The sequence below is a fragment of the Neoarius graeffei genome, chromosome 10, assembly GCF_027579695.1.
Source record: "Neoarius graeffei isolate fNeoGra1 chromosome 10, fNeoGra1.pri, whole genome shotgun sequence".
NCBI lineage: Eukaryota > Metazoa > Chordata > Actinopteri > Siluriformes > Ariidae > Neoarius > Neoarius graeffei.
This window is the reverse complement of record NC_083578.1, coordinates 68,540,856-68,563,173: the sequence shown is the minus strand read 5'-3', so window position 1 is coordinate 68,563,173 and position 22,318 is coordinate 68,540,856. Positions and strand designations below refer to the sequence as shown.

Genomic DNA, 22,318 nt, shown 5'->3' with positions numbered 1-22,318 from the left:
GTCACAACATTGTACTTTTTCAGCTGTGAGAGAATTTTGTCCGTTTCTTTTAAGAGAATCGGCACATAAATGTTTTTAATAGAAGCAGCCTAATGGAGTAAACGGTTACACAGTCCTTTCCTGATTTTTACATCTGGGTCATTTGGTTTTAAAGCAGGGTTCTCAAACTTTTTGGAGTCAGGGACCCCTTTAAAATAAACATTATGGACCCCTTTCGATGTCAGGTTTATTGTATGAACATAATACAACCTTTTCAAATGTTAGACTCATTAACATGTGTACAGTCATATTCTGGCTATTTATTGGAGTCCTAGAGCTTTTATTTTTTTTAAATACTCCAACTTTTTACCAGCAGAGCACATTAGGTTCATATGATGATATTTGTAGGTCAGCTTGTTTTGGAGTTATTGAAGAACCCACACTAGAATATAATAATGGTGGGTTATGATTTTCTCTAACACAAAAAAAAAAAAAAAACTTGAGACTCCCTGGTTATGCTTCATCGACCCAACTATGAGAAGCACTGGTTTAAAGGAATACTCCAACACTTTCCAGCCAAATCTCAATCTACTACATCTGTAATTAGTGAGCGACTACAGATATAAACTGAGATTATGGCCCCGTTTACTTGAAATTATAATGGACAGATAATCAGACATAATGGGATCATATTTAAAATTAAGAATAGAAAAAATTGCAACCTTTATCATTTGCAATAGACTGAGGTCCTGCCATTATTGAGCTGAGGTGCTGACAGTTAGGGTGTTCACACGGCACATATTTGCATCGATGCTGCACCTATGTATTTTGTTGCGATATATCTTACACTGGTGTAAATTTTGCGGAGCGTTCACACGTCACAACCCTGCTTACTAGAGAGGAGCATGTTAGCACCGGTGCAGCCCCACTTGCGGTCACACGGCAGTTTCTGCGACCGAGCTATAGTAGCAAAAACTTTATTACTATCAAAGGAAATGATAGTAATAAAGTTTTGATATTTCCTTTTATTACTATCATTTCCTATCATTATTACTATAATTTCCGATAGTAATAATGCGGAAATGAAATATACGCATGCGTGAAAATGTACTTCCTTTTCCCGGTTGTCATGGCATCACCAAGTGCCGGGAAAACAACGTGGATGAAGACACCAGTGTTGCCAGATATTGCTGACGTTTTCCATCCCAAAATGTGTTCAAATCCGCCAAAATGCACTTAAAACTGCCAAATCTGGCAACACTGGAAGACACGCAGTTCTGTTGTTGTTGATGTTCGCCATTTTGGAAGCGCAAAATACCAGGATGCAAATTATGCAATGCCCGTATGTAATCAGCTCTCCTCACGCGTAGCGAGTCTACCCCTGTAGCGTTCAGACGTCCCATTTTATATCGGTGCTGCCCCGCAAACTAGCATTTACTCCGGAGTAAATTTCTTAAACCACCTCCTGAGCAGGGTTAGATTTGCACCGGTTTAAGCAGCTTTCAGGGGCTACACCGGTATAACTTTGTACCGTGTGAACGCTCTACCGGGGCAGCCCCGGTGCTACACCGGAGTAAAAGTTGCCGTGTGAACACCCCTAGTGTTGATGCAGGATGCTTTTTTTTTTTTTGTGGTGGTTGTACTCCACTTCTTGCCTGAAGACAGTTGGGATTGGCTCCAGCTTCCCCTGACCCCAACAGATGAGCAGTTTAGATAATTGATGGATGTGTTTTACTGTAGTGTTCTAACCTTAAAAACGCACACCATTTCTTCTTAATAAATATGTTGTATGACCGAAAGTTTGTGGACACTTCAAAGCTCCTCTTTTATTCTGCAGTTGCGTTTCTCTAATAACGTATACACAGTGGTGTATTGTCCAAAATGTTAAGGGAATCATAATATAAACGTTTGAATATATTGCCCATCCATGCTGTTCAGCTCCATTTTGAAAAAAATTGTTGGGACTCTCCAAGAGTTGCTGCTGTGTGGTCAAGTGTATGTTGTACTTTCTTTCATCGGAAAGGAAAGAGCAGTGGGAGGAAAAACACTTCCAAAATATCATATGCAAGCATTGCTTTGTTTTGTCAATTATGTTGATTTATGACAAAGCTGCTGCCAGTTAAATAATTGAATCTGTCATTGTTTTCCGCTGTCTCTGTTCTACAGTGTTTAACAGTGTCTGTGCTGCACATCGTCATTTTGACACATGCGTCTGAGACACTCGTGTCTTGTCCCAGGAGTGGATGGTGAGACTGGAGATGTCCATGTGGTTATGTTCCAAGTGCATACGCTAATTGCTTCTATTTTAACAGCTACTTTTACTTAATGAAGCTTTTACAACATGTTCCTAGCAGATGTTGGGTGTACGTTTGAAGTTTCCTCATCAGTTGTTTAGTAATTGTAAATTTTAAAATTGGAACATAATATTAACATTTGCTCAGGGCAAATTTGTTCCTTCTTACTATGAGCTGTGGTTGAGGTCATGTAAAAAAAAAAATTCCTACACAGCTTTACAACATTGTTTCTCCCTTTTTTCTTCTGTTGATTCACAGGAGGTTGTGTTGTACAGTTGTCATTGTCACGGTGAATAAGGGGAAGTAGTGCTGCTGTTTCTTTGCAATCGTTGCCCGAGTGCAAATGCAGAATCGATGCTGTTCTTGATTTGAATGTCATTGAGAACCTAATTGAGATTGTAATCCTTTTTGTGTGCAGCTCTGTTATAAATTGTATTACTGTAAAGAATTAATTGCTTCTCAAATATCTGAGATTGAATATTGTAAAACTAAAGTTTAATTACTGCCAGTTAAAGAGAGCTGTGTGTGTGTGTTTGCATCATTCTTTTGTCAGGCCAGGATAATAATCTGAACTTTGGTACTTCCCTATTTTCTGTCTGTAGCAACAGTTGAATGAGGAAGAGAGGACAAACTCATCTGTCGTTATTTGTCTTTCTCACATGCACTCGTATCTCGGTTCAGAGCTCGCGTTCTGGCTGCTTTGGTAGCGGAGAGATCATGAGGTTCTTCTGTGAAAGGGCACCATACTGAAAATGATTGTGACAATGATTAAGCGTGAGAGTGTGGGTTGTGTGTTTTACAGCTGTGTGAAGCTCTGTTTATCACAGATTTATCTTGTGTATTGACAGAATTTTTCAAGTTGGTTTATAATAAACACAATAAACGAGCATTTGCAAAAACATTAAGGGTACGGGCTTGTATAGGTCACACTAAAATAAGCTTTCGTTCAGGGTTGTATTTCCACAAAGCTTAGTGGTAAGGTCAGTGCTTACAGGATAGGGAAAGGCTGCTACATTCATGCTCCATTGTTGAAACACTCTATTCATCCTTGACGTTAAGCAGTCACGGGCAACTGGCCAAGCATATACAGTGTTTTCCCCAGAAAAAAATTAAAGCCCTAAATTCTGGCATGATAATACACAGACAATTGAGCGCCAACGGCGCGAAGTGAAACTAGGGGGGTTCGGGTGCAACTCGGGTGCAACTCGGGTGCATTTTCAGGGTCTCTGAGAGGTTTTAGATACATGCTTATAGGATAGATTTTACCAGTGTTTCAATGATTTCTGACCTAAATAGTATTAATGTAAACACATTTGAAATTTCACCTTAAAGTTCAACATGCAAGTTAAACTGTTTTGTTTTAGATTACTGAGGTATATGATTGATTGAAAATCTACAGGGAACCCTTAATTATCTATGATCAAGTAGTGTTGTAACAAAAATGTGCATGAACGGTGGTTTGCTCCAGCTTATGCAATCCAATGAAGAGAATCGATCATCATGACCTCCTGTTGATCACAAAGGGATCTGAACCTCAGAACTGCCACTTTAAAATAAGTTGCTGTATTACTATAACTGTAATGATTTAGAATGTTTCTGATGCAATTACCGTAATATATGTGTAACTAAGATACACTGAAAAGAAAAGTAAGGCAGCTGCATATTATAAAGTTAAAATTTTTGCACTTTATTAAATGGGCTAGATTAAAACATTTAAAGGAAAAGAAAACTTAATTCATACATTTTAAGTTTGCAGAAAGATTATGTACTTATAAACATGTTCATGAATGATAATAGACCAGGTCAAACTTTCGTGATTTAAAATCAGTCGGCTTTGTCGGTCTGGTGGGGGACAACATCGGCAGCCAATGAGATCGCTTATAATGAATCGGAAACTTCCGGGATGTCTGACGTTTTCTTTCGATATTTTTATTGGACGGTTTGAACACGTGATCTTGACACAGTCAACAGATTAGTTTGTTTACATCATACCACGCAGACATATTACTTTGACAGAATCAGCACAAACATTGGGAGAAAAAAAGGCCACTTGTTTGACAGAAATATCAGTCAATATGTAAATGGATCTGTTAGTTGCTCTCCTATGTATCTCGTTACTTGTGGGTAGGAAATTTAACGTATCGGTATAAATCTAAGCGTATCAGATTTTAACTAAAGCGACTAAGCGTATCGGCAGGCAGAGCAAGCGTATCGGGCCCGACACGCTAAAACGCTTTGGGGAAAACCATGATAGTAAAATAGATGAAGACTATTCAATGTTTTATAAGCTATAAATAGATAATCATTGACTTAGAGGTGTATGACTAAAAATATGAGTAATAAACAATCTTTCTTTACAAAGCCACATATAATGCTCAAATAACCCGTTTCAGACAGAAAATTGCACAGTGATGGCTTGTTAATATTTTCTTTCCCTCTAAATGGTATATTTGTGGGCTTTTTGTGTGTTAAGCTCCGATTTAATTTCATGCTATTCTAGAAGTAACAAAGGTGTACTGTCTCTAGTACAGCAGACAGTGGTTTAACCTCCAATCCAACTATTCAGTCCCCATCTGAATGGATTGAGTAACTGTTTAAAGAGACGGTTGCAGTTAAAAATGATGCCTTTTAATAGCTCAGAAGTGGAAAACAACTGTGTAGATCCAAAGCAAATAAATCTAAATGATTGTTTTTAAATTTGTGGTGAATTATGGAGCAGATAACTAGAAAATGCTATTATACAAGCCATGATGGAATTGGTTTAGGAAGCTGGAAAAAATGCAGTCAAAATGAGGCTTCATTTATCTGTGATGGACAAAGATAAATGCCTATTTATTAGCTAGACTTCTGGAAAAGTTTGAAACTCCATTTTATTGCCTGGTCCCTTGTGTTTGGTTACCCAGAAACCTATCTGACAAGATTTTCAAAAGAGTAATGTGTGTGGTGGGCTAGTTTGCTAATTAAGTGCATTATGTCAGGAAATGACCATGGGCGATATGGTTATAGAAACAAATTATGTTGGGGTGGTGCGATGAGGCCCAGTGCCAAGCAGAGAACCAGTATTTTCCTGTAACAGTACATCCCAAAGTGTGCAATTCCTCTTATACCACAGCAGTTTGCCAACAATCCCAATTTTTTATTTTACTAATAAAGAACACGTCACACTTTAACTATTACTTTCAAGATCTGCAAGACAGGTTAGTTCCTGTCGGCACTTACATTAGAGCTGCTATAGATGGTCAGTCATTAATTCCCCAGCCTATTTTCCCCCTCTGATTTGAAGTTAAGAGAAAAATATGTAGTTTATCATGTGGCCAAGAACCTGCAAAGCTCAAGTTCTTCTGTCCTGAAGAATGACTGCTGCAAAGCTCCCGATACTGAAAACTCCTTCCATCAATGCTAAATAAACATAAAACTTCACTAGATCAGCAATCATAAGTTGTTTTTTTTTTGTTGTTTGTTTTTGTTCAATAAAAGCACATTTTCTTAAAGTACTGATGACACGTTTTTGACATCTTTGGCGATGTTTTATAACATAAAAAGTAATTCCCGATGATCCATATATTAATTCACGAAGGCGCCTATTTTACAAGTTATGATAAACGCGGCTATTTGGGCAAATTTGACAGGGCTGCAGCACCCAGGAGACGAATGAGGAGGAGGAGCTATATGACGTCAGCGAAAGAACCTTCCTCCTCACTTACCAGTTTGTTGTTGATGCGACAGGTGTTCAGTTTGTCATTATTAGTATTTTTATTATACATTATTATACATTATTATATATAGTTATTATGCCTTCGCATTGTGTTGCCGGCTTTTGCTCCAAAACCCACAAGGATGGGGTAAGTTTATTCAAGTTTCCCAGAGATCCCGAGCTGCATGCGAAGTGGGTGAAGCAAGTCAGGCGCACTCGTGACAAGTGGGAGCCCTCACCAACATCCGTCCTGTGCTCTGAACACTTCGATTTGGATTGTTTTGACACCCTTCCCAGCTTAAAAGAATCTCTTGGGTGTTCAGTTCAGCACAAACGTGTGCTGCTACCATCAGCAGTGCCTACACAGTGTTGCCAGATTGGGATTTTTCCCTCCCAGTTGGGCGATTTCAAGTGCATTTTGGTGGGTTTTGAACATATTTTGGGCTGGAAAACGTCAGCAGTATCTGTTAAAGTCTCAGGTAAATTTCCCATTCATTTCTATGGAGTTTTTGGAAAACTGCACACGTCCCCCCTCTGCGTCTCCATAGCAACCCCTTAATGTCGTGAAATTTTGCACACTGATTCTTCACACATTCAAGGTTCATCTCAGCAAGTTTCAGGTCACCGCCTTAAACTCTCCAGCGCCACCAACTGCTCAAACTCGCGGGTGCAGGTCGCCGGTACGTTTCTGCTTGTAACATCTGAACCGTTGGTCCGATTTTCGAAAACTTGGTATCCCTCGACTCCTTGGGCCAGGACGAGTCCAGCGCACCCTCTGACAAAATTTTCAACACCGGAAAGTTTTCCCGCAATTTTGCATTTTGTGAAAATCACTTAAAATGCTTCTCATCCCTCAATTTTTGACCCATTTCTCCCAAACTTGGTAGATGGCGCCATTGGACTCAGCTGCACAACACAATTACCCGGTGTTCAGATACTGCTGAAGTTTTCCAGCCCAAAATATGTTCAAAACCCACCAAAATGCACTTGAAACCGCCCAACTGGGCGGGAAAAATCCCAATCTGGCAACACTGCCAGTATTCCGGAGGGGTTCTACTAGTAGCTATGCCGGATCCAAAGACAGTCCTCCTGTCAGAACATGTGTTGTGAAATGACATAAGATAAAGGTACGTAGAGCTATAGATTCTACATGATAATCATAAATGTAATCATAAAGTCGGCGTGATATCAGTCATGTATTTGCTTGTGAAAGCTTGCGGCTTTCATGTAACTGCCGCCTAGCAACGAGAGGCAAAGGGTAAAGAGGGTAGGCTATCATAGATTCTATTCAGAAGAGATCAACACAATTCTAGACTCCCAGAAGAGGAAGAGCTAGCACTAGAGAGTTCACCAGCGTCTTCATGCGCCATTTCCATTGAGTAGAACCAGAGTAGAACAGCCAGTGAACCGCAGCGTGTTCTTCCGCTGACGTCACAACATGGCCGCGAGCCATGGACCCAGTTTTCTTGCGCTGTGCAATTAAAAGTTGGATATTCGCGTAACAACAGCTTCTTTTCACGTAATTATAACAGAAATCTAACATGTTTGCCATGTTGTATAGTTTATTTAAGAAATTGCATAGAGTCATGTTCGTGTCATCAGCCCTTTAATCTGTTTATTCGTAGGCATAGAATCCATGAGCCTTTGCTATACAAGTCCCTATAAATTAGCAGTTACTATAGAAACTATAACATCTTGGAACTAGTGTATTAATACAAACTTGATATGTTACAGCCAGAACCTAGTGTCAGAGCTGCTGTTAGAAAATTAATTTGCAACTTCTCATTTGAGACTTAAACGTAGGCCTGATAAAAGGAATTGATCAGATTTATAATTGTGTAGCTCATCGTGTTGATGAGTGTCATGTCCTCTCGTTGTGTCGCACGTAAAAGCTGCCTGGCAAGTGTGTTCATTTTCTCTATGTTTTTAATAATGTGTGTGTGTGTGTGTGTGTGTTTTGCTAGGAGAGTTTTTGGACTGTTTCATCAGTGTTGCCACATACATGCGTGTTCCTCATTCTGAAAAGATCGTCCATCATCCATTCATGTTCATTAATCCACCTAATTAAAAACCATTCTGCTGTCACCCTGATCGTAGCTCAGCTGAAATGATGTTGAACCTACGTGTCCACTAGGCAACTATAAATTAAAGATGACACGGAATTTGCATGCCCCAGGTCCCTAAGCTATTGATTTTTCCACCCTGATTGATATTGAAACTTCATAGAGCTAGTTATTCACAAAATTTAACTTGATTTTGTACATCCATATCTCATTCAGTTGCATAAACCTGTTTTTTAGGTCCTCACACAGTTAGTTGAGAAGTCTTTTTCTGTCTAGATTCTGCTCCTTTTTATTCTAAATCCTTTAACCCCTTACCGACACACATGCGTGCAACACCCTTGTTGGTTTGTTTCTGACGTCTTTAACAATCTGATTAGTGCATGCAGCTCATTGGGACTGAAGGAAAGGCTGGACAGAGCGGTTAAGGATACAGTCTAAACCTGGAGCGGTGTTTGAAAAGCTACCTGGACCTAGTCAAAGGGAGGGCATTTACTTTTACACTAAAGCATGAGGTGGTTGTTCTCACACAGCATTGGTCAGATGCATTGCATAAAATTTAATTACGAAAAATTACTGAATCTGCCTGTCCTTGAGGAACTCAAGCAGGAAATGTTGCATGTAGACACAGATGTGCTGTAACCTTGTCTTGTCCAATCAGAGAGTAGATAAAGTAGACAAATGGTGGCCTTGTTTAATCACACAAGATAGCATTTAGATGAACTGACCTTGCCTTGAACACATGCATTAAGAGCTGTTTATACCGATGCCCTTATTCAGTTCGGAGATCCACTTTCTGTCCCAAATTGTACCACTGTGGTTAGTGAAATCTTTAAGCTTGTCCCACTACATGTTGTTGGTCTTATATGGCCTTGTTTTACTGCAACATCATTTTTGTCCTCGCCCACCCTTGGGTATAATCAGACGACTGCTACTGGTCAGTAAAGAGTTAAATTCACCAGCATGCTACAGGGCGACGCTGCCTTTTATGGATCTAATACGCAGTAAAGAAGGAGAAAAGGGGGAGGGAATGATGGAGGGCTGCAGTGTGTGACAGCATGGCTGGGGAAGTCCATGAGGGAGAGAAAGAGGACATGGGGACCTCAGGATTGATTGCAGGAAAAAGGAGGACTGTGAGAAAAACCAAATCCAGTGGAAAAGTAGAACCTTTTGTAAGCAAAATGATTCCAGTTTCCAAAAACACTTGATTTCCTAAATACTTTAGAGTCTAGAAATAAGATGATCATGGAACTCGTGTTTCTACATTTTATATGTTAAAATTGTGTGTTGTAATCAAAGCACATGCTTTTAAATGAAAATACACACCGAGTTTGACACAAGAACACAGTGGCAAATGTTCTACAAGAAGAGGCTATAAAGGTGTACACTTCTTTCAGCTGTGTGTGAGAGAGAGAGACTTGCTTTGAATTCTGGTGTGTGTGAGAAAGAAAGAAAACTAATGTCTAGTCCCCCGGTTGTGGTTTTGATTTCTGTCTCTCATGACGTACACTTGTTTGGTTTTTTTTTCTCCTTTCTCGCTCTCCCTTGTGCAAACACACATACATTAGACCCACATTCACTGTGAAACTGAGCATTGCATTGTGGGTGAGGGAGGAGTGAGTTTAAGACCTGTTCTCTATTATAGTGATGGACTCTCGCGCACAAACAGGTTCTTTCTCAGTCTGCACTTGTACACTCCAGTGTACTTTGTGCTTTTGATATGACATTCAAGTAGCAGATTGTAAAATGTTCACATACTGGTGAAAGAAAAGGAATATTGGTTTTCTGCTCTGAAACTATCATTGTTTACTTCATTCCAGTTTAACTGTTAAAGATGTCCAGACAGTGTCATGTGGCTTTTCACTGCTAAAGCGGGTTTTCCCTTCAAAATCATTAAGACCCTCACACTTAAATAAGTGGTAGAAAAGATCGTTTGAATGCCTCCCCCCCACAAGAATGTTTTGATTGATGGTGCCACAGAGAACTAAGATGCTTTTTCCACCAAATAAAAATGTTAAATTAGCCTTGTGGTGGAAAATGGTTGTTCGATTTATTGTACAACCAACAATGGCTACAGAATAATGGACTAAACTGAGGTGGATAAATCTGTAGCCTGGGCAGCTGAGACGAGCAGGTTTCATGTCCAAGCTATTGGATTTTTATTCGGAGTAACCCAGTGGACAAGAACCAGAACAAGAAAACAACAAAATCTACTCCTCGTTGACTTATCCAAAACAAGTTTTCATTTTGTATGCATGTTTAAAACTTAATGCGCTTTATAGTGGGGTGATCTAATATAGAAAGCTTCTGAATCCCACATCTGTTCTTTTGCAAGTGGAGTCATTTGATGGTATGGTAGGTTCTAGGTGGCTTAATTAACACACATGAATGATGGATGACTTTTCAGAATCAGGAATTCACAGGTATGTGGAAACACTGACGTAACTAAGCAAAATAAAGTTCAACGGAAAGCATACCAATTCCCTTCGTTACTAATTATATGCGGTCATTCAAATTCAAGTTGCCTTGTTGGCTTGACGGACATTAACATTTAAAGGTCATAGGCAACGGTCGGAGGTGAAATGTAGAACATCAACTTTATTGTCTAGAAGAACAACCCAAAAAGCAAATTCAATCTTCCTAGCGTCTAATTTGCACCCTAAAATTGAATAAAACGGTTAAAATATACTATTTTGCCCAATTTCTGAAGGTTTGTTTACATCTCACGTATGCGCACTTTCACCGCCAGGGGACAGTCGTCATGACGTCATGTAAGGCAAACGGACTGGGAGCAGTTCTGTGTTTACTTGCAAACCGAGCACACGTGTACGGACTTTGGTCGTGAGAGGTTGTGTAAAATATCTGAAAGTGATAGAGATTTTGAAGTAGGAACTCTCCAAATTAAATATCGAGAAGTGAAACCATATATGTATGAACCTATGGCCGTTGCGAAGCAATCGGTGAACGTGGCTCACCGGTTTGACCGTGCGGCCTCGGAATCGGACAGCGACTCGGCTGACTCTGATCACAGTGACCCCGGACCTCAACAAGACTCACGCCCAAACGATTTATCCTGGTAGTTATGATAAATTCCTACTTTCATTGTAATGCTAAATAAGAGCCCTTCTGAAGAATAATTAAACTGCCCTCCCTAGTAGGTAACGATTACTTGACAGTGCACTGGTAGGCCACATTAGCCTGCCATCCGTGGCATTATACTATTTATAGCCTACTCTAAGCAAAGAAATATCCCTTTGTCTCAGTTCCACAATGATTGTACAGGATCCCTCAGGATTCTTGACCTTGTCAGTTGCAAGCAAAAGTAAAAATATTTGCCTCCAATCTTCTCCTTTTTGCTTGAGCGTTGCTGGTCCATTTCTTCTTTGCTTGATTTTGTTTCACGTGCACAATGCACTCTCCACCTCATCTCTTTGGGGAAAAAGCCAACCCACTTGCTCCGCCTCTTCTCCTTTTTCAGAAAAAGCCAACCCACTCGCTCCGCCTCTTCCGGAAAAAGCCGATCCACTCTCTCTGCCTCTTCTCCTCTGTTGGTAAAAGGTACAAACTTTTTTTCCTGAACTGGTCCCGTTGTTACAGTTCACTGCACAACAATAAGGCATGGGGTTTTTCTTTGGAAATTCTTGAACGCACGTCTGTACTCAAGCCGAACGGCAATGTAAGTAAACGGAAGTGGACTCAAGTGGTTTGTTTGTCTTGAATGACGTCACGTGCCGAGTGGTCACAAAAATAGCCGAACAGAAATTTGCCATGGTCTGCGCTAACTTATTTTAATTATTACTTAACAATACTTCTTGGGACCAGAAGAAAATTACAGAGGTTTTTTTAACATATAAAGTTTCAAATGTGCATAAAATTAAAACCGTTGCCTATGACCTTTTAAGTCACACTTTTTTTTTTTTTAGTAGTAGTTAAAACATCAAGAGAAAATGAAGATGCTAGGCAGACTTGAGTAATATATTTTGCATGCTGGAGAGGACATGTCAGCTCCGAGCCACAATGTTGGCCAACGACTTGCTGACTTTTTGTCGAAGCCGCAGACGGAACATGATACAGCAAGAGGATCATGATCTTAAACTCTTTCTTCCCCTTAGTCTGTATTAATGTACTGAACTAGCTAGTTTGCCCTTAGCTAGTTACTACTTTTTAGCCTTATCAACTAGCTTTCTGAGCAATAAAAACACAGACCTGGGCAGCACGTTAGAGCTTTTGTGTGCCTGGTGGCATAGCTAATGAATTTAGGATTTGTCCATTGCTGCTAAAGATGGCAAACTCTTTAGGGAACCAAAAATTATTGTTCTATTGCATCCCTGTCGGGTCAGATTTAAGCCCAGTTTGCACCATGTTCACTTTTCATGTGTCTGTTTGCATGCCTTGTCGCTGATATAACTTGGATCTGTGTGGTCATGACTTGCTACAGGATGTTTCCAGAAGTTTCCTTTCCTTCCGGATACAGAAGTAATGCGACCTCATTACTGGATTATAGATGTGTTTTGGAGAAGACTTCAATCACAATATGTTGGCAGACTGAAATATTTAGTGAGGCTTTATACTGGGGGTAATTTTTATTACCTTCACCAACTTTGTTGGAGGTGGTTGTTTTTATATCTATTTTGCTTGCCTGTTCCTGATGTAACTCAAAGTAGTGAATCACGGATGTGAAATCTCTGCGTTTCCGCGGAAATCCGCGTTTTTCAAATTGCCTTTCCGTGTAAAAAATCGTTTTCCGCGTTTTCTAAAATTTAAAAAAAATATATATTCGGTAAAGTCTGGCGCGAAACTTTTCCGGATTTTATTAAGCGGAAGTGACGAAAGCTCCTTACAGCGATCTGATCATTATCGCTGTGTGGAGAGGAGTCGCTATTGTACATGCACTGCTACGAGTATGAATGAAAATGGCGGCATTGTCTGTGAAGTCCGATGTCACGAAAATAGATTCTGGCATTGAAAATAAGTGGCGTTGGGACTGGTTAGAGCGCAAAGCTCCCAATGGAAGTGTTTTTAGTTTGGTTTTTGAAAAACTCAACAAGAAAGGAATCGCACGTTGCAAATTGTGTTGCTGTGAACTGAACTACGGACGGCGTGGATTTGTGACTCTCAGTGGACACGTGAAAAGCGAAAAACACAGGAGTCGAGTTGAGATTCAGAAGACTAACTATGCATTGCCAGGTAGGCATCAATAATAATAATAATAATGTTTTATCCTGCGTATTAAAAACATTACCTTCACTGTTACTTTTTGAATGAAATTTTTAGTTCTCTGAAAATAATGTGATAATTCCAATCTAATTTATCACTAGCACATTTAATATTTACAGATACATTTGAACAATGATTAGGTTTAATCTGAAATTATATTGCAAGTATAAACTTCACAGAAAGTGTGGAATTTTATTTAGCCATTAATTTTTCAGGTGTTAGGTCTGATTGAAGAGAGTAAGTACATGTACTATGAACTGGTGGCAGGGTTTAAATTTTATTGCTAGTTATGTAAGGCCACATAAAATTATATTCTTGTTCCTCATAATCATTACAGCCCGAACCAAAAAAAATTGACCCACCATAAACATTTTTTTTTTTTTACACTGGTAATTTAGCGGCATGCCTCTGAAACCAGAGTCTGCTCCAACCATTCCAATTTTTCGTGTTTTATCCCCCACATAGCAGAAAAATAAAACAAAATAAAATAAAAATAAAATAAGCCCGTCCTACCCATTTTGAGGAAAAATAGTGATGAGAAACAAGAAATTATTTTCATATGGCCTAACATGACATTTGTAGTGGTGGTAGTTTGGTATCAATGGTAACATTTTTCAGACTTAAGGCCAGACACGGCACCCCAAACCTGAAACATGACACTTTTTTCTCATTTTCAAAATTTTTTTGTAAAGTTCTGAAACGTGTATCACTAAAGCACCATGAAATTTGACCAAAACATTTTTTAAACTGAAATGTGCTAATTTAGAAATTTTACATTTTATGTGCTTAAAATGTCACCATTTTAAGTCCTTTTTACAAAAATTTTCGTGGGGGAGACCCCCCAGACCCCCACCAATGGGAGGGCACACCCTCCCATACCCTCCCCACAACAACTTCGTTGTCGTGACGACCCCTTTGGGGTCGTCTGTTGAGCCTAAAAATTTTCCTCTTTTTTTTTAAATTTGTCACTCACATCCCTGGTGAATGGATTTTGATTAAATTTTGAGAAAAGGTGGGCCATAGACCAAGGAACAATTGAGGATTGGGCCCTTCTTGTTGTTACGATCAATTTAGCCAGTCTGTGTGTTCACATGATTAGGTGTTTCTTTCTGTTTGTTGAGCTTGCAGTGAAGATCGATGGAGATGAACTCATAATTCAAAATTATTTGAGAGATTCAATCATTTTGCAGTTATCAGAAGTATTGAAACTTCTCTGGATATATACAAACTACTAAATACTACAGCATGCAGCAGTAATTTTAAATATATGCTTGTAAAACCACAGCTATGTTCACCTGGACAGACACAAGCCGTCATCCTGTACCTTGAATTTGTCAAAAAGCAGTAGGTGTTTTCGGCTGTGTTTGTAAAGGGTCCGAGAAAGCAAAAATCATTAACGCTGTGGACACCCGACCATCAAACCATGTTTGTTTTGAACATCCAAAGAAGGATTTAGTCCCTTTTTTGCTGTTTACTTCTTTGGCACTGGATTTTGGAGCTTGGCTGTAGGGATTTGTCCATTCAGCCGCAAGAGCAATAGTGAGGTCAGGCACTGATGACCGTGAAGAGGCATGGGGTGCTGTCGCTGTTCTAGTTCATCCCAAAGGTCTTCAGTGTGGTTGAGGTCAGGGTTCTGTGTAGGACAATCGGGTTCTTCCGTTCCTACATTAAAACGCCATGTCTTCATGGAGCTGAATTTGTGTACAAACATTGTCATCCTGGAACAGGTTTGGGCCTCTTAGTTCCAGTGAAGGGAAATTGTAATACTGCAGCATCAGGAGACATTCAAGACAATTGTGTGCTTCCAGCTTTGGCAACAGTTTGGGGAAGAACCACATATGCATGTGATGGTCAAGTGTTCAAAAACATTTCACCATAAAGTGTTTTCTGTCCAGTTCAAGTGAGAATATATAGTACCAGTCGAAAGTTTGGACACCTTCTAATTCAGTGGGGTTTTTTTTTCTTTATTTTTATTAATTAAGACATGGAAGTGTCTTAAAGCTAGACAGCCTTTCAATTTCATAAAATCGGTGGAATTTAGTTCCCGCTGAAATTTGGTCATTGTGCTATGTTTATTTCTGTAATAGCTCACAAAATATCAGGCCATTCTGTGGCTGGGAAGTTATTTAATTTGAGGGGATTCCTGAGCAAATAATGTGCATGAAATTGTTTGCTTCGTGCAGTCAAGCAGACGGAGGAAGTCCGTGTGTGCATGGGCAGGTTTACCTTTGACTATGCACTGACTGTTGCATCATTCTGTCGCTAAACGAACAGCTGATCACACCGAGGTGCTCGCTGACCGCCGATATTTATTAGTTTGGTCCTGGGGTTCCTTTCCTTCGCAACATAACATCTTCTCGCTTTCCGTTATTGTAGTCGGTCTTTCACGTTTCATTCATTACCTCCATTTTCCTTTCCTGTTTCAAATTTGTATCCCACAATGCCTTGTGCAAACAGGGAAAGCTCACCACGTGAGGCATGACGTAGTATCTTGAATTGGGTCATGGTGAAGCAGGAAAAAATAGTGGAGAAGTTGGGGCCACGTGACCCTGAAGTATTTATTTACTTACTTACTTACCTCCATAAAATTGGAAGTCTGTGGTTCTAATTCAGTAGCTTTTGGTCCCCTAAACAAAAATAATTGGGTATCAGATACAGTTATTTTTATGATCTACACTTGAAAAATCTGAAAGGCAGTGTACCTTTTAATAATGGACTGTCATTTCTCTTTACTTAGTTGAGTGGTTCTTGACATAATGAATTAGAGTTGTGGAATAGGGCTATTTACTATTTGATCTCAAATGCATGAAGGCAAGAAATTGCACTAGTTAACTTTTGATGAGACACACTTGTGAACTGAAAAGCATTCCAGGTGACTAACTCATGAAGCTGGTTAAGATGATGCCAATACTGTGCAAAGCCTCAAGGTAAACTTTTCTGTTTACCACATAATTCCATATGAACATATGTTCTGTATGTTAGTTCATTGTTTTTGATGTCTTCAATATTGTTCTACAGTGTAGAAAATAAACAAAAAAACCTATGGAATGAGCAGGTGTTTGTGTGAGATATATAAAATATACATTGCACGCACGTACGCACACATTAAAAAGGTTCCCCAAAAGCATCACGGCGTAGCAGCAACACTTTATTTATTGACTAATGTGCATAAGGACATGTCGCTACCCTTTTAAGCTGCTGTCGCACCACTTACAATTTAGGCCTACAGTACAAGGCTAGAATCAACAGTTAATCAGCAATTAATATTCATAGGCAAGTTATGCAAAGATGGCAGAGCCTTCAAGCAGAGTTTGAGTGAGCAAAACACCGGCAGGTTGCAGCCAAATTATGGAGTTTTTCCACAAAGAAAACTGCAGAAAACAACTCTGCAACAGTGGAAGACCATAGTTGTGAGACTGTGATGGCCGGTTTGCTGCATGTTGCTGGCCAGCTCAAGTCTGATGGTGAGAGTCGTGCTGCCAATGCCAGCGATGGTGGTGTCCAGGGAGTTGGCAGAAAACGCAGAGAAAGCTCATCAGAACGGGGGGGAAGCAAAAAACGTAAATCTAGTGTTGGTCCATATTGGCTGAAGACGTTTTCTGACTGGTTCTGCAGCTGCAAATTTTGCTAAATGCCCAGTCATCTGATGTTGAAGTTCATTTTATTGTTCACGTCACTTCAGGGTGTTTTTTTTTTTTCCCCTTCAAAAATAATCTGTACTATTGCCAAAATTTAATGATCAGTATTATGAACTTGTGGCATGTTGCATCACTATTCACTTTGATGCCAAATAAATGACAGTCTCCTTTGGAACAGTACACTGCTTGTGAGATGCAATTGGGTAACTTTTTCATTTTCTTCCCTCTTTTTAGGGTGGGAAGGGGGATCTTTCAAAAATTTAAGTAAAATATAGCCTTTTCTCCAACATGTTTAACTGGTGGTAATCAGTTCTAGATGTCACCAGAAGCCACAAAATGAGCCACTGTATTTCAAAATTTTCTTGGGGGGATCCCAAGCTTCACACCTTGCCCCGTTCCCACTCAGGGGACCCACTACTCTTTCATTTTTTTTTTTCTAGGTGAAACCCTGATATACACACAGCGCTCAGAAAAAAATGAAAAGGCCACGCCGTTTTTTTTTTGTTTTTTTTTCCCTGAAATCAGCATCTCTATGTATGGCACCTACTTCATTCCAGTGTCTGTGTGGGAAATCCAACACAACTCCTTTTCCTTAATAAGGTACTGATTTAGATGATCACCTGAGCCAAATCTTATTTAACAAGGAAAAGTCTAAAAATCACTGCTGTGGTCATCACTATCCTCATGCAATAAAACCAGTTTGGATAGCAGAAACAGTGCTAGTTGTACATTAAATTTAACTGGAATACAAAAATGGCTATTCATAATGCTAAGAGAGTTAAAAAGAAAAGTTTTGAGTGAGAAAAAGAAGGGTTCAATTCTGGCTTTACTGGCAGAGGGATGCAGTGAGCATCAGATAGCTTCTGTCCTCAAAATCTTAAAGGTGGCAGTTCAGAAGAACAAAGTCAAGCAGCAGACATTGGGGATAACAAAATTATAGACTGGGAGATGGCGAAAACAATTCTCCACTGATCGGGATGATTGTCCACTCCTTCAAATGTCACTCAACAACCGTAGGATAACATAACGTGAACTACAAAAAAAATGGCAAATGGCAACCGAGGTTAAGTGTGCAGCAAGGACGGTTTGAAACAGGCTCCTCCGGGCAGGGTTCAAGTCATGCAAAGCTAGAAAAAAGCCCTTCATCAATGAGAAGCAAAGAAGAGCCAGGCTGAGGTTTGCCAAAGACCATAAGTATTGGACCGTAGAGGACTGGAGTTGGGTCATCTTCTCTGACAAGTCCAATTTTCAGCTTTTCCTATCATCTGGTTATCTAATGGTTAGACGGAGACCTGGAGAGGCCTACAAGCCATAGTGTCTTGCACCCATTGAGAAATTTGGTGGAGGATCGGTGATGATCTAGGGTGCTTCATTAAGGCTGGAATGGAGAAGATTTTTGTTTGTGACAAACACATGAATCAAGCCATGTACAAGGTTATCCTGGAAGAAAACTTGCTTGCTTCTGCTCTGACAAATGCTCCTAACTCTGTGGATTGGGTTCTCCAGCAGGACAATCAAGGTGTGGATGGAGGACCACAAGATAAAGACCCAGTCATTGCTAGCCCAATCTCCAGACCTGAACCCCATTTGAAAACCTCTGCAGTGTGATCAAGAGGAAGATGGATGGTCTCAAACCATCAAACAAAGCTGAACTGATTTGAATTTTTGCCCCAGGAATGGCATAAAGTTACCCAAGAGCAATGTGAAAGACTGGTGGAGAGCATGCCAAGACGCATGAAAGCTATGATTAAATCTCAGGCTTATTCCACCAAATATTGATTTCTGAACTCGCCCTCAATTCAAAGATTGTTTAAAATTGAATATGATCTTGATTTTGAGGCATAATTCAAGGTCTGAAAACACTTCCTCCTTTTTTTTTTTAATTGTTATTTTGACCAGTTATCATTTTCTGCAATTAAATGCTCTAAGTGATGAGATTTTTATGTGGAATTTGGGGATTATGTCAGTAGTTCATGGGATAAAACAAAAATGAGGAACATCAACAAACACGTACCTATAAATCGTAAAACCAGAGAAATTGATAATTTTGTAGTGGTCTCAGATTTTATTATTCCCCCCCCCAAGAGTGATGTGGTGCATGTGCGAGAGAGATAGATATATCTCTCTCGCACACACACACTGAAAACTGCAGGCTTTCCTGAACTGAAATGTTTCTCTTTTGCATGTCAGTGACAAGCAGGATTTTAGTATCTTAAAATCTGGTTACACCCAAAAGTGTAGGGGAGAAAATTGCATTTAAAGATTCCGTTCCTACACTGCAGGACAATCTGATAGACGGTATCTGATTTCAAACTTAAGTGATAAGTTTTCTCTGTTTCGGCACATAATGGAACACGTTGATCAAAATATTCACGGTGTGAGAAAATACTGAGGTTTGAGAACTTTAAGCAGGCTGACTGCATTTATCGCTGCATTTCTGAAACCTGCTCTTCACCCCATCTGCTCTTTGTGCTGGGTAAGGTTAGAAAACCTAATTAAAAATAAATTTCCACATCAATTTTCCCACGCCCAGTTTTCCACAGTGTTCAACCACAATGACATTGGCATGCTTTCCCAGACCTCCCCCCACACACGTTTTGAATTATTTGAGGGCTCATGCATCATTTTACATAAATCTGATTGTGGTTATATTGAGTACCCTGTGTTGAAAGAGTGGTCACTGTATTATTCAAAACAAGTTGAAGTTATCACAACGTTTGGTCTGAACACACTTGCCCTCATGTGCTGCAGGTCCAGGCGTATGAATCAGATGAGCTGGTTTATCATGGAGGTATGTGCGTATCATTCGGAATGCATCTGATGGCTGGTCAAGCCGCATCGAAACAGAGCTTAAACAGTGGCTACTTTGAACAACCTAAATATGAAACATTTTGTTTATTTACCACATAGTTTTGGTGTCTTCAGTATTGTTTTACAATGGAGAAAATAGTCAAAATACAGAAAACCCCTATTAATGAGTAAATGTATCCAAACTTTTGATTGGTCCTGTACGTTAAAGTCTCATTTGCATAAAAAAGGATCTTGTGTGTTTTTATATATCTGCCCTTTTGCGTCTGTACACCCTGCTTTGTGTTATGCATTTGTCTGGTTTTGGTCAGGTGAACGGATGATAAGGGTGTTATGGTGATGACTAGGTCTTTTTTTTTTTTTTTTTTTTTAATCATGGTAACATCAGGCACGTGATGTTTATCTCATCTTGTGACATCTGTGTGTACACATGGCTGGATCTCTCAGGTTTTTCCACAGGTTCAACAATCTGGACCCAACTAAAACTTGATTTATTTTTGACACAAAGATAAAGTGTGAAAAAAATAATGGACGCGTAGTCTAAAAGCATTCAAGTCATCTTGAGAAATTTTAGCAGTCATTTTATGTGCTAAACTTCCTTGAGGTTGGGCTGCATGTCTTGAGCATGATCACTTGTTCTACAATAATGTTGAGGTTAGCAAAAGTTAACTTGGTAGTTGTCATTTTGTTTTTGTTTTTTATTATTTTTTAATCAGTCCATTAAATAAGAGATTTCAGTTTTTTAACTGTATTTGCCTCTAAGCTACAGTAAAAGCCATTCTGTATTGATTCTTAAAAATGCATCGTCATTGTTGTATTAAACTGTGATCATTGAAATATTCAGTCAAATATTTAATTTATTCCACGAAACGGAGTCGTGCATGAGCAGATACCCGACGAGGTGCTCTAGCGTCGAGTTGGCCATAAGCTATGTACGACGAGATTGAGTGGAATAACTGTTTGTTTTATTATATCCACATTCACTGGATTTTGAGAAAAGGAGCATTTTTATTTTTTACAAATTAAATAAATAACTTTATGCAAAACGTCTGACAATCATTTCAATTTAGATTGTAAACAAATTGGTGAAATGACAGTAGCAATTTGTGAAAAATGCTATAATTCTTGGGGGGGGGGTTTGTTCTTATTATCAATTACTTTTATTCCAAATTTTGTTGCTTTTTTTTTTTTTACTTTTTTGTGATTTTTGTTTGAGTATTTTGTCCTCGTTTGATTCAGCAACATGCTCCGCCATTTTGTTTTTCTCTACTCCGAGTATATGAACTGATAGCCTAGTAGTGGAGTAGCCAATCGGAGTGTGTGATTGCTCATATCCAGCGAATGTGGAGAATGGTAATTATCATTTTAGTCATCATGCAGCCCTTCCCCAAATGTTCCACACCTGCATTACATAAGAATTCCTATAACCTGAGAGAATAGACTGAGAGCCAAATAGAAGTTAAGCTTGTTTACATACATTTGTAATCTTGCTCAACTTCTCTCTGAGAAGTTAGAGTACATATATAAAAAATAAATTACTGTTTTGTCTTTCTGATCAAGATGGAGGAAAAAAGGTACACTGTAGATTTTTAACACAGTACTCCCACAAGAACTTGGGCATGCCTGTGTGTGTTTTCTCAGGGTTAGGCGAGTATTCCTAAGGCTCACTTTCACACTGTGGAGTTAATAGACTATAACAGTTCAGCGAGGGATACAGTGTAGTGGAAGGACAAATTGAAAGATGGCGAGATCTCAAGGCTGGCACAGACATGTTGGTGCATTCACCTGTGTGTGTGGTGTGTGTGCGTGCATGCGCACAGTATATTGCACACTCACCCACTGCTAATATTTTATTTATTTTTATTTAAATTTTTTTTTTGGATTCAGGGTTTCAACAGACTTTGCAGGCAGTTCAGCACGCCTACCTGGTAACCACAGAGATGAGTGGAAGATGTTTACATTCACCACAACTGAGACTGTGTGTGTGTGTGTGTTAGCAATGCTAAGAGAATTCAATTTAATTAACTCTCTCTCTCTCTCTCTCTCTCTCTCTCTCCACAGCACCTCCCCCCAGCAGATTTAACCGGAGAGTGTCGGGTGAGTTCTTGACGTCATTGCACTAATCATGCAGTCTAGAAAGTGTGTGAATGTGACATGAGTCTCGCTCTATCATTTCCTCCCAAGAGTGTATCTTGGTAATTATGCCCCTCCCTTCTAGTATGCTTTCTCTTGTAGCATACTAGTACAGTTGTAGCAGAATATGCCTAGCAGATGGATATTCTGTTACTGGAAAGACTGTTACATAAAGACTTCCTGTGAATGTCGTGTTTACATTACATAGTTGTACAGACACGGTTTTTAGTAAATAACCTATTTTTATAGCTCTGTGTTTCATGCTGTTATACTTGGGTGAGCCAACAAAGTTTATCACTTTAAAAAGAGTGGCTCTAGAAAAAGACATTCTGATGAATAGCCTAATATGAACGTTGTTGCATAAAAGATTGATATAATCAAATAACCTTGGCTGTTTTTATAGAAGAGGCATGATTTCACTGTAGCACACCTTGCATTTAAAACTCTACCTCACTTGTATTATTGCATGGATTAAAGTTTTCCGTCGCTATGACG

The 22,318-nt window shown here is 39.4% G+C and overlaps 1 protein-coding gene across 1 annotated transcript in view; it reads left to right on the top strand.

The window, feature by feature from the left end:
* The window catches only part of prkar2aa (protein kinase, cAMP-dependent, regulatory, type II, alpha A), a 49,692-nt gene that overhangs the window by 10,462 nt on the left and 16,912 nt on the right, over window positions 1-22,318 (top strand). The window contains exon 2 of the mRNA XM_060932166.1: window positions 21,752-21,787. Coding sequence (XP_060788149.1) covers window positions 21,752-21,787 — 36 coding nt within the window. The remainder of the gene's footprint in view (window positions 1-21,751; window positions 21,788-22,318) is intronic.